This window comes from Coffea arabica, chromosome 6e (assembly GCF_036785885.1).
Source record: "Coffea arabica cultivar ET-39 chromosome 6e, Coffea Arabica ET-39 HiFi, whole genome shotgun sequence".
Taxonomy (NCBI): domain Eukaryota; kingdom Viridiplantae; phylum Streptophyta; class Magnoliopsida; order Gentianales; family Rubiaceae; genus Coffea; species Coffea arabica.
In genome coordinates, this window is record NC_092321.1 from 33,647,648 (window position 1) to 33,663,410 (window position 15,763).

The 15,763-nt window shown below is 35.7% G+C and overlaps 1 protein-coding gene across 3 annotated transcripts; it reads left to right on the forward strand.

The window, feature by feature from the left end:
- Positions 1 to 1,328: 1,328 nt before the first annotated feature.
- Positions 1,329 to 15,535, forward strand: LOC113696242 (uncharacterized). 3 transcript variants are annotated; one of them, XM_027215650.2, is made up of 9 exons: positions 1,355 to 1,877; positions 2,451 to 2,553; positions 5,040 to 5,152; positions 10,302 to 10,370; positions 10,979 to 11,094; positions 11,172 to 11,226; positions 12,897 to 13,017; positions 15,044 to 15,186; positions 15,288 to 15,535. In XM_027215650.2, exons 1-9 carry the CDS (start codon positions 1,734 to 1,736, stop codon positions 15,387 to 15,389), a joined length of 966 nt encoding a protein of 321 aa, XP_027071451.1. In that variant the 5' UTR covers positions 1,355 to 1,733; the 3' UTR covers positions 15,390 to 15,535. The 3 variants fall into 3 exon arrangements, with proteins under 3 accessions (XP_071911826.1, XP_027071452.1, XP_027071451.1); XM_072055725.1 differs by lacking the exon at positions 15,288 to 15,535 and having other exon boundaries at positions 1,329 to 1,877; positions 14,773 to 15,104; XM_027215651.2 differs by lacking the exons at positions 10,979 to 11,094; positions 11,172 to 11,226 and having other exon boundaries at positions 1,352 to 1,877.
- Positions 15,536 to 15,763: the final 228 nt, after the last annotated feature.

Below are 15,763 nucleotides of genomic sequence, written 5' to 3' on the forward strand. Positions count from 1 at the left end.
CTATCTGGAGTTCAACATAGTCCTTTTCAGCAATTCCTTCCTCCCTCACCCTTGCTATTGCTTCACTTGTTTCTGGTGTGCTTCTAGTTACCTCTCCTTCTATTCAAGGGAGGCACAAATACTATTTTTTTTGTTTCATATTTTTGGGGAGTTCAAAGAACAAAAGAAAAAAGAGAGAGATTTGTTACACTTTGCACCTCAAATGTTGCCAAATCACACTTTGCAACTCGAGCTTTTAATTTTCACAATTTACTACCTTCAACTTCTAATATTTTTGCATAATCCACTGTATTTAAATAAGTTCCAATATATTAAGGTAAGTTTTATTTGGCTAATAATCGCTAAAAGTCTCTTTCAACTCTTGCCATTGCCTTTTTGTTATGAGGAAAGGTGTCAAAATGCACGTTCCTCTCACATCTAAAGCTAATAAAAATCTTTTGTTTTCCTACTATAAGAAAATATATCTCTCTTTTCCTATAATAAAATATAGGATTTTCATTAGCTTTGGACCGAAATAAAAGCATGAAACTTAGCGTCTTTCCTTATAAAAATAAAAAGCATTTAGGAACAAAATAAAAGTAGGATTTGAAGATTTTCCTTTTTTAATTAATCATTGGCTAAATAAGATCTACCTTAACTCATCAGAATTTAGTTAGTTTTAGCAATTGTAAAAAAATAAGATGTTTAAGGTGGATACTGAAAAGCTAGGATGGATAAGGGTGGGCAAAATTATCCGCTAATCCAAAAATCCACCATATCCGATTTGATCCGAAAATTAACTCGATTTGTATAATTTGATTATGTCAAAAGAGGGTTAGATACCCGCTAAGATGTGGGGCAGGTTAGCATCACATAATTAAAAACTTGCGGGTATCCTAAAAAATAATAATTTAGAGCTAAATAAGTAATTTCATTGAACAATTTGTATTACAAATATGAGAGACTATTTATTTACAAGATTCATTTGTAAAGATCATGATCTTATGTTTTATAGAAAAGATTTTAACTAATATGGAACGTATTTTTAAAAAAATGTGCTATTTATTTCAAATTTTTATTGATTTTAAATTCTTTTAATTTTTTCCTTTATCTTGTATTCTCTTTGCATGCTTGTTTCTTGGTGGGAAACTTTTTTGAGAAAAAATCTTTATTAAATCTTAGATGAATGTATAAAATATAAAATTCAATTAGTATAAATTATTTTTTTTAAAAATTAAATGATAAGTGGGGTGGAATAGGTACCCGTTGATCCAACCCTATTTCAGTGAGTACCCCCGCTGATATGTTGGGTGGATAATGGTTAGAAAATAACTGGCTCGCAAGGTATGGATCAGATTAGCTAAATGGTGAAAGAGACGAGCACCCGACTCACGATCACCTGGAAGAGGCTTGAAATTTGAGCATAGGGCCTAAACTGCAATTAGCCCAAACCAAAAAAGAACCTTAAAATAAAAAAGAAACTTTTCTTTTAAATGGTATAAGAGTATAAATTTAGGGGCAATGTTCCTTCGAGGCTGTACCAGCTCGGTTGCTTGCTTGTATCAATGAGACTGTTTCATTGTGAGGAAAGATTTATCGCCGACTCTCTCAAGGACAGAAAAAAAAAACGAAAGATAAATTGTTTTTGAGTCTGAAATAAATCTTCTAATTTTTTACAGTTCATAATACAGGAGGAGTTTTTTTTTTTTCTTTTCTTCCTTTGGGTTTTTTTTTTCTGCACTTAATTTTGATCAATGACGTCTCGGACTTTGAGGAGAAGGCTTCACCATGGAGATGTTGACGGGAAAAGGGACGAGCATTTGGATTGTTCGGGAGTAGATCCTTTGAATGAGCCGTTACTTGGGAATCAACAATACGACCATGATAAGGCTTCTGAGGTTTGTTGTTGATGTATTTTGATTCTATCGATTTATGGAAAGAAGAAGCAGTTCAGAATTTTTGTTAATTGGTATAATTAGGGTTAGGGTTTTATTGAATCATACTTTGTTTGTTGTGTATATGCAGCTCAGGTATGGGAGACATAATCCCATTCAGAAATTAGGGAAAAATTGTGAGAAGGGCATGTTCTGTTGCCTATTTGCCTAATTAACAGAGAGGGGAGGATAATTTTGGATGAGTGAGTTTTAAGGCCAAAGGGCATTGGTACTAATTTTTGTAGCAAATGAACAATTTTTTTTTTGTTTCTATTAAATTGGCAATGAAGTGCTACCCTTTGACTATTTTTTTTCCAGTTATGATGGACGTTTTGGCTTTTTGGTTTAGGATAAATGGAAGACTGGTATGGGCTAATTTCTTGTAGACTTAGTAGGAACTAAGTGAATCAAGACGGATTGGGGAGCCCTATGAGTTCACCTATTGTATGGAAGGAATTTAGATGCTTTTAGGAAAGTAGAAAAAGTAGGTAGTTGGGAGCTTTTGTTGGCTTATTTTGTTATGTCTTTTCTTTATAGGAATGTACACTTGCAGATCTTTTGGATGATGGACGGAGCAGAGAAAACTTGCACTGGGCAATGCTTTTTTCTCAATTAATTGCACAATGGGCTCAGTGGTTGGGTATGTGCTGTTTAATATCCCACCCCCTTCCTTCTTCATGGCACATTGTGTCTTAATTGTGGTCTTGCACCTGTAATGCTGCAGGAAACTTTGTTAAGATCCACCTATGTTAATTTTCCTGCCTCAATTTGTCAAAGTTTGTTATGCTTTTTTAAATGTAACTAAGGCTGTTGAAGAAGGATGTACATGTTATGCAATGACCAATTGGATAGGTTTAGCGATTTGTGTTGAGATTGTCTCAGAAGATATGTCACTTTCAAATGGGAAAACTAAGCAAAAATTTGTTATACAGAATAGCATGCTACGAGTTTTTCTGGTTGAGATGTGTCACTTGCAAATGGGAAAACTAAATAAAAATTTGTTATACAGAACAGCACACTGCGATTTTTTCTGGTTATTGTTATTTTCATGGGAAAACTTGCTAATCGACCATGTTATGGTTAAATTAAATCTGAAATTTCAGTTTTGCTTCATGGTTTTAGAGGTTTTGCTGCATGTCCGACATATGTAATAGGTGGGATTGAACAATCAGACCCATAGGCATTGATTGAGATCTGTGTCAACTCAGATTGTGGATTAACTGATTCCTCTTAACGCATTTACCTGTTTCATAGGAGAGTATTAGTAGTTAGTGAGGATTTTATCGTCATTGCTTTTCTTTCTCATTGTGCATGCAAAAGTAATTTGTTAGCTGAACAGTTATTGGCTTGTTAGAGTGATAGTGATCTAAATATCAATCATCAAGCATAAAAGGTCGTTTGTATGGTGGGGATTTCTGCCTTTTGAACAACAGAAATTTCTTATAATGTGAGGATTGCCATAACTTTTGGAAATTGTGGTCATCTATAATTACAATGCTTTTCCTTCAAATAAATGTATAATGTTTCTATCTTAGTTTAATTTTGTTTATTGTTCCAACTATTGTTAATTTTAGTTAGATGTATTAATTTGTTTGTTTCCCAACCATGGTCCTATGGGACTCATTTATCAAGTCAGTTTGTAGTTGAGCTTGAAGCACTTCTGGAAAAGTATGACAAATGTAATCACTTGGGAGCATGCCTTGAATTCTCAGAGTAATCATGTGGGAGCATGCCATGAACTCTTGAGTTCAAAAAGTTAAAAAAGATTATCCTGAATTTTGTGCTCACAGCACAAGTGCGACAATTTGCATATATGTTAAGCATCACAGAACACTGATTTAGGCTTGTTTGATGATGAAAGGACTTTTGGTTATGTCGGTTGAGGTGCATCTATACTTGGGCTGTTGATAGGGAAATGCTGACCTGTGAAGTTGTGTATTGGGTATCACCCATCCGATTTGACCTTCCTAACCAAGAATTGGTAGCATTGTGATGCACTGAGATGGTAACACATCCCATGAGTAACTAAATCAACTGCTTGAATTTGTTCCTATTAATCTGAAGGGAATTTTTTAAGTGGTTATTGGAAATGTATCTCAGCCCAGTATTAAGTATTACTTTGTCAAATGGTTTGATATGTATTAAAATCAGCAGCTTTATATAGAACTACTTTTAAGTATCATCTACTCCACTTGAAATTGTTTTGCTTTTGTGAGTGTTTCCTGAAGTATTGTCTACTTGCTTGCTTATCATGTGTCAACTAATATCTTCTCAACATTCAATTTATTCCTGTGGTGATTTACGTGTTTCTGTCTTCAAACCAGAAATACGTTTTGTGCCACATGAATCCACGACATTTTAATTGAAATGGAGAGATTACACATTCTACTTGTGCATGATATGCACATAAAATTGGTATAGGAAATAATATCTTACTCCTATCCTATGCTTATAGGTTACCAGTTTCTTTTTTTGGTTTCACATGTTTGCATTATTTTCTTGATTTTCTAGCATATGCAATTAGGAGAATTTACAGCTTAATTTTTTACTAACGTAGTTGTGATATCTGTTGTTATTAGAGCTTTGCTAGTTACAGCTTTTCAAGATTTTTTATTGCATTAGGCAAACATCTGTACTAATTTAAAGCTAAAGATACTATCTGTACTAATTTAAAGCCAGAAAAAGGGGTTTGGCATTAAACTTTCTTTATCGCTCTTTGGACTCAAATTGTAGACTCATAAGAAAGGGTAAAATTGCACCACCCAATCCAAAATGAAACCAAAACATAGCCTATGCTCCCAATTACCAATAACTGTCATGTTCTTAGATTTTTAAAGGCAGAACTACCAATCCTTCTCTCTCTCTCTCTCTTTTTTTTTAATAAATCTTTTGGCTTTCAGAAACATTGGGTGTGCCTTTCCCTTTAGTTTTTATAACTTTGAATAGGATTAATATTGATGCTTCATAGGATACAGATGATATGTTTTCAATTCAAGCATTTTAAGCTCATCTGAATATGCTCGCTGGGTTTATCAAAGCACTGCGAATTACCATGAACAGCCATCTTGTGCAGAATTTTTATTAGTTTAATGTTGCCTTATTGACAATTTCTTTTGCCGTTGGTAGCAAATATTGTTTTTGGATCTGGATCTTTTATCGGAAGGCTTCTGCCATTTGCTTCAGCTCCTCAAGATGGAGTGAAAAGGAAGATTTTACCACCTTTGCTGAGTCATTTACAGGTATCACTTGTTATTTCAGATCTCATTGGCAGTCTTCTTAAGAGAATATTATATCTGGAAATATCATAGGTACTCTACTGCTGGGAAAGTTTGTTCTTTCTGCTTTGTCTGGAATTATGACGAACTTAATATGGTTGTCAAATCTTTCTCGACACTTCTTTGGACAAGTGAATTGTATGGTAGCACTCAGAAATAGGTTGTCTTAGATCTTTATCACCACTGTGCAATTGGAGCTAGGAATTTTTGTGGAATATGCACTCATGATCCTTTGATAGCATAGCTTGGCTTAACATGCTCATATCTGGTTAGATTTATTCTCCCTGGATATATATCTGATACGAGAATATTTGCTTGTAAGCCTCTCCAATAGCTGCTCTGAGTAAGAATGTTTCTAGCAGCCCTTGTAACTTTTTTTAACTATCAGGATTTATCCTATATGCCACCTGATCAAGTCAAGAAAGAGATCTGAGAATCCAAACCTCAAAGATTTTCATGATTTTTCTCAAGCTTCAACTGACCTGAAGATTAACAGCTTAATTGGGAGCAAGAATTAGTTAATTTAGCTTTAGAAGTTACTATTATTTAGGTCTCAAAGGGTACTTTGGTCTTTTATTTGTCACGGGAAAATTTGAGAATCGCGTCTTTGAGTCTTTATTGGGTCGTTATTTTATTAGATAAGTAATTGGTGTCCTTGTTTGAGGGTAAGTTCCTAAAAGTTCTAGAGTTCTATAACTAGCTATTGTCCTATTCAGAATGGAAATTGGAGTGTTTTAGGGAGCTTTTGGTTTATAAATTCTTATTTCTTTATTCTTTACAGAGAATTTGATGAATAAAGATTGAATTTTGGTTCATTAATTGATTTATTCTTCTTCCCCTCTTCTGTTCCCACGGGTATTGTTCACAGCCCAGAAACAGAGCACAATCCTCTCATTCTTCCACTAGCATTAGTAGGCAATCTCTCTTATATCTTGTCCTACATCAGTTTGGTGTCAGAGCTCAAACTTTCTTTCACTTAGTCAGCCATATTTCTTTCTTCTCTACATCAGTTTGGTATTAGAGCCCAAACTTTCTTCCTGTTAATCAGCCATATTTCTTTCTTCTTCTCCATGATTGAGTGAACATACTGATTTTCTTCAAGGAAATCACAATGTTTGTTTCATCTTTTGATGGCATATTCTGTAGGTGTTTTACTTCTTTTGAATATTGCTTTGACTACCATAATCTTGTGCATTATAACAAAACCCTATTTGCCAAAGGCTAAACTTGTTGGATGGGCTAAGATGTGGTGGTTTAGAGTTGAAAGAGATGTGATGGCACACACAGGATATTTTTTATACTTGGAGGAGATGAGAACGCAACTCTTGGAAGAGTATTTTCCCTTCTAACGTCATCAAAAGCTGTTAGGACAGTTTTGTGGTCCATCAAAAGGGTATATGCCAAGGTTTACTCCACTACTATATGCAACCTAAATTGTTGAGGAGCCTCCTATACCAAGCTGGAAGTTTTGCAGTTTCCTTGAATTAAACCAGGTGGTGATGCCATTAGAACAGCACTAAGACCACCTGACGCAGCACGAACACTTGGTAGGCACAACAGCTTTGTAGAAAGGCTTAGATATTGAATTTCACTCAAATTTATAATAGCAACTTGGAATAGGATGAAAGAATATGCTTAAGAAGGTGAAAAACTGATTAGTAATTCTAGGAATCATTCCTAGGAATCTTTAGGCATCACACCTAAAGTTGGGATGTATCACACAACCCTAAGAAAGGCGTTGAGTCTGCAGGAAAATTTTATTAATGACAAAAATCTGCCTTCTCTTTGTGGAGAAGTGGTTATTTATAGACACTAGAACAAAGCCAACTCCAATCCTAATTAGGACTCCTAACTAGAATAGCTTTCTAGCTTTCTACTAGAAAGCTAAGCTTTCTTATTCCCCATAACGACTAAAAGACTAATTACCAAAATAATTACTAAACAGAAATTACCATAAACATGAAATTCCTGCAGCTAACCAAATTATTAAAATACCCCTGCTGATGGAAATCAGAAAACGAACTCAACTCCCAAGTTGGTTCCTTGTCATCAAAAGCATGCCAAATCAATGCTTGGGCATTCGACACATCCTTCCAATGCCTCCTATAAACCTTAGTGGATTTTTGCCACCTATCTCTATCACCACTCTATTCCAATTATTCGACAGGCGGAAAGGTTAGAAAATGAGAATCTGATTAATGCTTCTCTTCTCAAAGCTGAGAATTCTAAAGTTTTGGCTATTGATTCTGAATAACAATTGCTGAACTTTCAGAATTGCCTACTAACCTTGATGTGTTTGATGAGGGTAAAACAGCAGTAGATCGTCGAAATTGTGAAGATGAACCTAAAATGGACGTAGACAGGAATTTTCTAGTTAAGGAAATTCCAGAAACTAAGTCTGTGGATGGCTTTGTTTCAGCCAAAGAGGATGAGTTTGCTATAGCAGAACATATGGAAGAGTTCATGCTAACATCAGAGGTTCAGCAAGTTTGGGACCAATGCCTAGAAAAGTTAGAAAAGTTTTCTATCTATTAGCTCCAATAATTGACTTTGTCCTCAGAGAGTTTCCAGATACTCTACCAATGAGGCCCCAATGTTACGTGTTACTCCCCCAAGTAAATGGCAAGAGAAGCTTTCAGAATTGCAGTTGTCCTTTCAACTTGTTTCAGACCCTTGGGTCATTCATCTTATTATACTTCAAAACTTGAGATCTGAGTTTTTCAAACCTGGAGAAAATGATGCAATCAAGAAATAGCTCTAGGAAATCTAAGTTCAACGATTTTCATGATTTTCCTCGAGCTTCAACTGCCGTGGACATTAACACCCTAATTGGAAGCAAGAATTAGTTGTATCTTTAGTTTTAGTACTTATAGTGCTTAGGTCTCAAGCGGTCCTTTGGTCTTTCAGTTGTCACCAGAAATTTCCAGAATCATGTCTTGGAGTCTTTACTTTGTTAGATTAGTAATTGGAGTCCTTGTTATGGGTAAGTGCCTAAATTCAAGAGTTCTACAACTAGTAAGTTCCGTATTCAGAATGCAAATTGGAGTGTTTTAAGAAGCTTTTTGTTTATTAAGACTTAATTTTCTAAGTTATTCTTTACAAAGAGATGAATAAGGATTGAGTTTTGGTTTATTAGTTGTTTTGTTCTTCTTCCCCCAAAACAGGCTACCATTTTCTCATGCTTCTGCTATGTTAGTTGGCAAGATCCCATGTATGTTGTCCTACATAATCACCGTTATTGTCATTTGCTGTGAGTCATAGATTAGCTTTCAGGACGAGATAAGTTGTTTTATAGAGAACAGAAATCCCTTTTCAGCATCTAGCTGTTTGAAGACTTGCATAGTCTGTGAGAAACAATTAATGGAGCATTAGAAAAACAAAAAAGCAATGGAAGATTACAGAAAATGCCAAACTTGCGTGACACATCATAAGTAGTTTTATTTGAATAATCTATGCAGATGAGTTGCCTTTCTGGAAAAATGATGTTACTGGCACACAAAACTCATGATACTCTTCCTTGGGTATGGATATGGTTGTCTGCAAAATAATAGGACTAGAACCAGAATTTAGTGCCTTAAGAAGTGAATTAGCAGATCGTAGCAGCATAGCAACAGGGCAATAATCAGTGCATGACCAACCTTACAGTGACAATTACATGTTTATGGTCCTCTGCTGCTTTCACTACCTCTAGCATCTATATTGTGGTAGTTTTATGTAGGAATGTTTGATCCCAAGACTCCAGTCCTAGATTGGCAGCTTTAAGTGTAGTCAGGGAGCAACTGCACATGCTGTTTTCTTCTAATCCATTAAGCAATAGCTGTAGGAAAGGGTAGGCACATGTTTAATATAGATTGCCTCCTCTACCACCATCCACTATAATCATCCTTTTTCCTTTTGATAAAATTGCTATCTGGAGTCATAGATTAGCTATCTGGTATGAGATAGGTTCTAATTATCCTAAGAATTCTTAGTCCTGGTGTGTGATCATGTTGTTTTATAGAAAACAGAAATCTGTTTTCAGCCTCTAGCCGTTTGATGACTTGTATAGTTTCTGCGAAACAAGTAATGGAGCATTTGAAAAACTAAAAGGCAATGAAGGATTGAAGAAGATGCCAAACTTGTGTAACATATAATAAGTGGCTTAATTTGAATAAAAATATGCAGATGGGTTGCCTTTATGGAAGAATGATTTTACTGGCACACAAAATTCATGATACTCTTCCTTGGGTGTAGATATAGTTGTCCTGTAAAATGGTAGAACTAGAGAACCAGAATAAGTTGTGCCTTCAGAAGTCTCAGATACGACTGCATTAGCATATCTTAGCAGCCCAGCAACAGGGGCCAAACAATAATCGGTGGTATGACCAACCTTACAGCAACGGTTACATGCTTATGGTCCTCCACAGCTTTCACAGCCTCTACCATCTATATTGTGGTAGTTTTATGTAGGAATGCTTGATCCCAATACTCCAGTCCCAGATTGGCAGCTTGAAGCATAGTCAGGGAGCAACTTAAATGCTCTTTTCTTCTAATTTATTAAGCAAGCAATTGCTGTAGCAAAGGGTAGACACTCTTGTTTAATATGGATCGCCTCGTCTACTGTCATCCACCATCCACTAGAATCGTCCCTTTTCCTTTTGTTAAAGTTGCTAATCCAAGGCAAAGTTACCTCTTTCATGCAAGCTGAATACCTGAAATATCAGGTGAGGAAACACTTATAATGTGATAGATGTCTCTGCTAGGATAGGAAGGTTTGCTAATTTTTGAGCCATAACAGGGTCAAATTCAGATTTCAGCATAAAGAAAAGTATGTAATAAACATCAATTCCAGTTGCTTTTGCATCTTTTGCACATTAACAGAACTAGGCATTATAATTTCTCATGCACTTCTAGAAAAGCTCAAATGTCTTTTCACAGTGCTTTTGCTAGAAATGCTTAAATGTCTCACATTTCTTTTGCATCTCTTCCCCAATAAATTAACTTGCATTTTGTTATTCATTATTCATGTTTTGCTGTTGACAATATGATACTCTTTTCTTGTACAGTCTGTTTTCTTTCTGGGCGGATGCATACTGCATTATTTCTTTTTGATTTTTTAATTGGATTATCATAGGAAGCAAGACTCAAGCATCTAAAACAGAGGCTGGCAGTTTCTTTTGATGGCGATTATTTGCAGCATCAAGTATGAGTTTATGCAATTTCTGTGTAATATTAATTGCAACAGAATTTTGCTGTTTACTTTTCTATAGTTTTTGTTATGTTATTTGCTAAAGCAATTACACATGTTTAGTATTTTTCTTTGTTAATTTGTCTTTTTTTTATTCAGGGGAGGGTGGGAGGAAGGTGTTAAAAATTGCAGCAAGATAAAAGGGAAAGAAGTTACATTTGTTGAACAGCATGGTTTAAAATATTATGGAGGTCTTTATTGTATACTTGGATATTAACTGAAGAATGGTAGATCAATGAAGTAACTTGAGAGAATTTGAATCTGAATTGCAAGAAGTTGTTATCTACTGGACCAATACGTTGCCTACCAAATTCGTGGTCATGATTGATCTGTTAATTGTTAGTATGCTTGTTGGGTTAAATTTATGCTAGTGGCCATATGAATCTCCACCCCAGCATGAAATGTACCATTTTTGAGGCATGACTAGTTGTCTATGATGAAGTAGAAGGCTTTCCAGTTCAGAGTTATGTTTGCGTCTATCTCTATCTGATTTTCCTCATGTTATATGCTAGTTAAGATGCAATTACAAATTTCTTTGTATACCTTTTTCTTTCTGTTGGTAGGATGCACTTAGACATCTGTGGAGGTTAGCTTATCCTAATAAGGAGCTCCCATCCCTTAAATCAGAACAATGGAAAGAGATGGGTTGGCAAGGGTCTGATCCTTCAACAGACTTCAGGTTGTAGGGTTATCTGCCTAATGGAATGCATGTATGGCAAGTATTTGTACTCATATGGTGTTTATGTTGTGTGTCAGGGGCGGAGGATTTATATCATTGGAAAATCTTATCTTCTTTGCTAAGACGTACCCGGTATGAATTTTGTTTCATGTGCATGGTTTTTTGTTGTCATACTATCAGAACGGGTAGGCAAGGGGTACGAGGAGGGGTTACCCCTTTGACCTTCCTAGCTGGCATGAATGCATTTTCTGCATTGCTAAGCTATCATACAAAAGTTTCTCTTACATTTAAAATAAAAAGCGAAATTGTTGTAGAAGAATTGATGAATGTACTATAGTGCTAAACAGTAGATTACGTGGAGGAACAAGTGTACCCTATGCAAACCTTAGATGATAAGACCATTGAGTGTACACAATAGTCTTGCATGTTAGACCAGTTTTTTATGGGAGATCTATTCTCCCTTCCCATGAGAGCCTAGACAATGATACCGTTTACTGTAGACTCTTCCAATAGTGGGGGTGGGAATACAAATGAGGCGCTGGCGGAAAAGGCCATATTTCATATTCTTTTGATTGGTTGTTGTGTATGCTAATTTTTCTCAATTGCAATTGAAAATTTCTGCATCCAATCGCTGGTGGCTTCCTTTGTCCATCTTGTTTGATTCACTTTCTTCAACTTGCTCATTAGGATAAATGACTTAAATGTGGAAGGAAAATATATCCAGAAGGTGGCTTGGGTAACTTGACACTATTTCAGGCACATTAATGGTGCAGAAATCTTTTAATGTTATCCTATTGTTGATTTCATTGTTACCCAATGCAATTTTCAAAATCTTTGGTATTCATGTGTAGAAATATATGAAAAGGGCCCAAGAATTTTCCTCATGGAGCAGTTACGGGTTTAGGGTTATAGGCAACCGTTGATTAGTTTGGTCAGCTATGCAATGCTTATTATTTTACAGAGACATTTTTCTAGGTGGAATATGGGATTTTGTTTGAGTGCGAACAATAATTCTTCTAGAATTAAGAATGTATAATTGGATAGAATAATGCCTCAGCCCGCTGGAAATGCATGGTGCTGGAAGATATGGCGTTGGCCACTCAGATGTTTGTCAATGATGAGGTTCTCTGGACTATTTGGTACTGTGAAAACATGTAGTGTGGATCTACTTCCATTTCCATGAGAGTTTTTCTTTTCACATCATCTGGGACACCAACACTATCTTTTATATAGCATCGTTGATGTGTTGTCAGGCTGAAAAAGCTTTCAAGATTGTGCTTTCCATAAAAATTGGAACTGATAAAATATTAGAAAATAAAAACTAGAAGAAGTGACAGTAGATAGCATTGCAGCTCTGATATTCATTAGCTGTTTGGCAGTATCTTCACTATTGTGGGTTGCCAAATGTAATACTATTACTGTGCTTTCTAATGATTGGTATCCTGTAGTGTTTTGTTTAATCTTCGTATGAATTGTATACATCCATGATTTACAGAATAAGTAGTGTTACAGATTTGTTTATTGTAAGCTGAAAATGACTAGAGAACATAAGATTTAAGTTTACTGGATTTGATGTGGGACACAAGTTCTGGTTGGCAAGTTGACTTAAGATGTGTTAGATTTGTACAGTTAACATTCACATTTTTTTTTTGTGGATATGGAAAATTTTGGAGGCTTAGCTTTACCATTTATATTGATATCATGGTTCATCCTTTGCGTAACATAGTGATCGTAAGTGGGCTAATGAGTTTGGCTTGTTAACCTATTACGTCTTTGCCCTTTCTTCTATGTCACTGTAACAGGAAGCTTTCCAGAATTTGTTGCATAAAAGAGACGGAAACAGATCTGAATGGGAGTACCCTTTTGCTGTAGCTGGCATCAATGTTTCATTTATGTTGGTGCAGATGTTAGATCTTCAATCAGGTAAAAAATTTCACTGGTTGACCAGCTAATTGATTATATGTTTGGTTTAAGCATATGGTACAAAGGGACCGATTTTTGGCTCTGATATATGATAATTAACCATTCCAAATTCTGAATAAACGGGCTAATCCGATGTAAGGCCTTGTATGTGAACTGTGGGCAGGTCGGCCTCAGACCAAGTAAAGATTTTTTCATTGTGCTGGGCTTGGGCTTGTCGAAACCCAACTAACTAAGCTCAGATGACTGCCCTACGGGTGGGGTATGGCCCAGGGCAGACCAACCTAGATTGGGTGGCAACGGGTGGGGTGGGATGTCATGTGGTATGGTTGGATAAGGGACTATGATTGAGTGGAGATGAAAAATAAACAATGTTTTAAATTTAATCTCTTTATGTTTCTAGAATTTTAAATAGTTGAAGAACAGCACCTGGCATTCTAGAAAACAGGCCTCATTTCCATAAATGTTTTCCTTTTGTTTTACAAAACTAGGAATTTTAGCAAATAGGGTTTTGTGTTTTTGTTTGTTAAATTTTACAAATGAAAACAGAAAAACACGTAACCCATGCATCACCAAATGCGCCCAAACCCCCCCCCCCCCCCCACCAAAAAAAAAAGTGGTTGGTTTTTATGTTGCCTTGTGATAATAGGTGGAAACTGGTGTACATCTTCCTCTTTATCCTCAAATTGTAACCAGTTAGGATGTTTTCTGGTGCTTCTGACATGAAGGCAACTTTAAGACATCACAATAGTCTATCATATATAGTTACTGAAATCGGATTAAATGTACAAACAAGTAAAAAAAGGGACTCAAAACTGATTAGAGCGAATATTAGAGCCATTTTTTTTGCATGATTTTATATTTTGGGTTGTGCCTCTGTTGCATTGCACCTTTTTTGAATTGGATCTCGATCTTGCTTAACACCTTTTTGCATCATGTCCGCATCCTCACTGCTTTGGCCAAAGTAAACCTGATGACTGATGTCTTTATTGTCTGAGCTAAAACAGGATTCCACACCCTTACTGCTTTGTCCAAAGTAACCCTGAATACTGATGTCTTTTTTGTCTGAGCTACCAACATGATAACCAGCTTGGCTTGCAACACCAGTCTCATGCATGATGCATCTTGCTGAACATTTTCTAACTACAATCCACCCAAATACGATCAACATGCTATACTTGTTCCTACCCATTATAATGAATTCCCTGTATGACTACAAGTTGGTTTCTCTAACCATAATTTCTAGCCTTATGACCACACCAGTAAACCTTCATATGTAACTATTTTGAATCATGACTCACTTCCGACTGTCTGTTCACATGAATTTTGACCTCTTTAACAACATAAGCCAACTTATTTTGTCCTTATTGGATGAAAATATTGCCTTGTTGAAGAAGTATTTTTGTCATTGAGCAGAGGTGGTAATTGTTGATGATTAGCATTTTGTTGATCTATGACAGGTCATTGTAGTATTTAATCAGGATAAAATTTCCAATTTTTCATGGAGGACATCATGTGACTCATTCCCCAGTTTACTCTAGCTTTTTGGTTTGTGAATTTTAAATTGGTCCTGTGAACTTTCTATATCTCCTTATGAAGATTAATTGACATGCTTGAAATGCAAGACCATGTGTCCAATTAATGCCAGTTATAATAGTGGCTATTGTAAGACAAGATTCAATAATTAATGGAAAGTATATAACCAGTTTCAGTTTTGTGCATCCCTCTGAATCTTTCAATTTATTTGCTTCTGAACAGAATCTTTGAGGGGTGTGTCTACACGCACATATTGCAACTTCATTGTGTGTGTGTGAAAAATATGGCCTTCCTAAAACCGTACTAATTGTTCCTATGGTCTTCCTAACTGTACTTGGGCAAAAGGAATCGAGTTTCTTTTGTTTTGTAAGTTATTCTTTATTGAGGTTTAATTGCATTTCTTAGAAATCATTTTAAGGGGGAAGGGTGGGGTGAGATTATTAGTTTTGCTTGCTTATGATGGAGCATTTAGTTTGTAGTATTACTCTTTCAGGAAAACCAAGTACTTTGGCTGGAATTCACTTTCTAGACTTACTTGGTGAAGATGAAATGGCCTTTGACAACCTTTTCTGCGTTGCCTTTAAATTGTTGGATGCTCAGTGGCTCGCCAAACGTGCATCATATATGGAATTCAATGTGAGAAACTTCTACTTACCACTCTACATATTTGACTATGCAAGCCAAATTATTGGCATTGCATCTCTCGATATCTATTGATTTCAAATTCTTCGTTTTAGGATGTCCTCAAGTCAACAAGAACCCAACTGGAACGTGAACTTGCATTGGAAGACATCTCCTGTATACAAGATTTGCCAGCATATAACCTATTAAAAAGATAATGGGGCTATACAATGCAGTTCTAGAAATATGTTCATATGTGTCTTGATTCAATGTCTTGTAATCATCTTATACCAATTTATAATTTTTATTTCTTTTTCTTTAGGAATAAAGTCCAATTTGTTTATACCAAGGGAGTTATGCGGAATTGTGCATTTTGGCAACAGTACATCACATCTCAGAAGTAGCGATAAACTACTGGTGATCCGAGTCCCCCACAAAATTTCTCTAAGAATAGCTCTTCTTTGGCCAGTGGGGGGCTGGATACCTTTTCCTATAGCTTTGCCAATTAGGTTTGGTTCTCATTTTGTTATATAACTAACTTTTCTCTTGAAATTGGTTAATACAAATGCGACTGAATTTTATTCTTATTGTT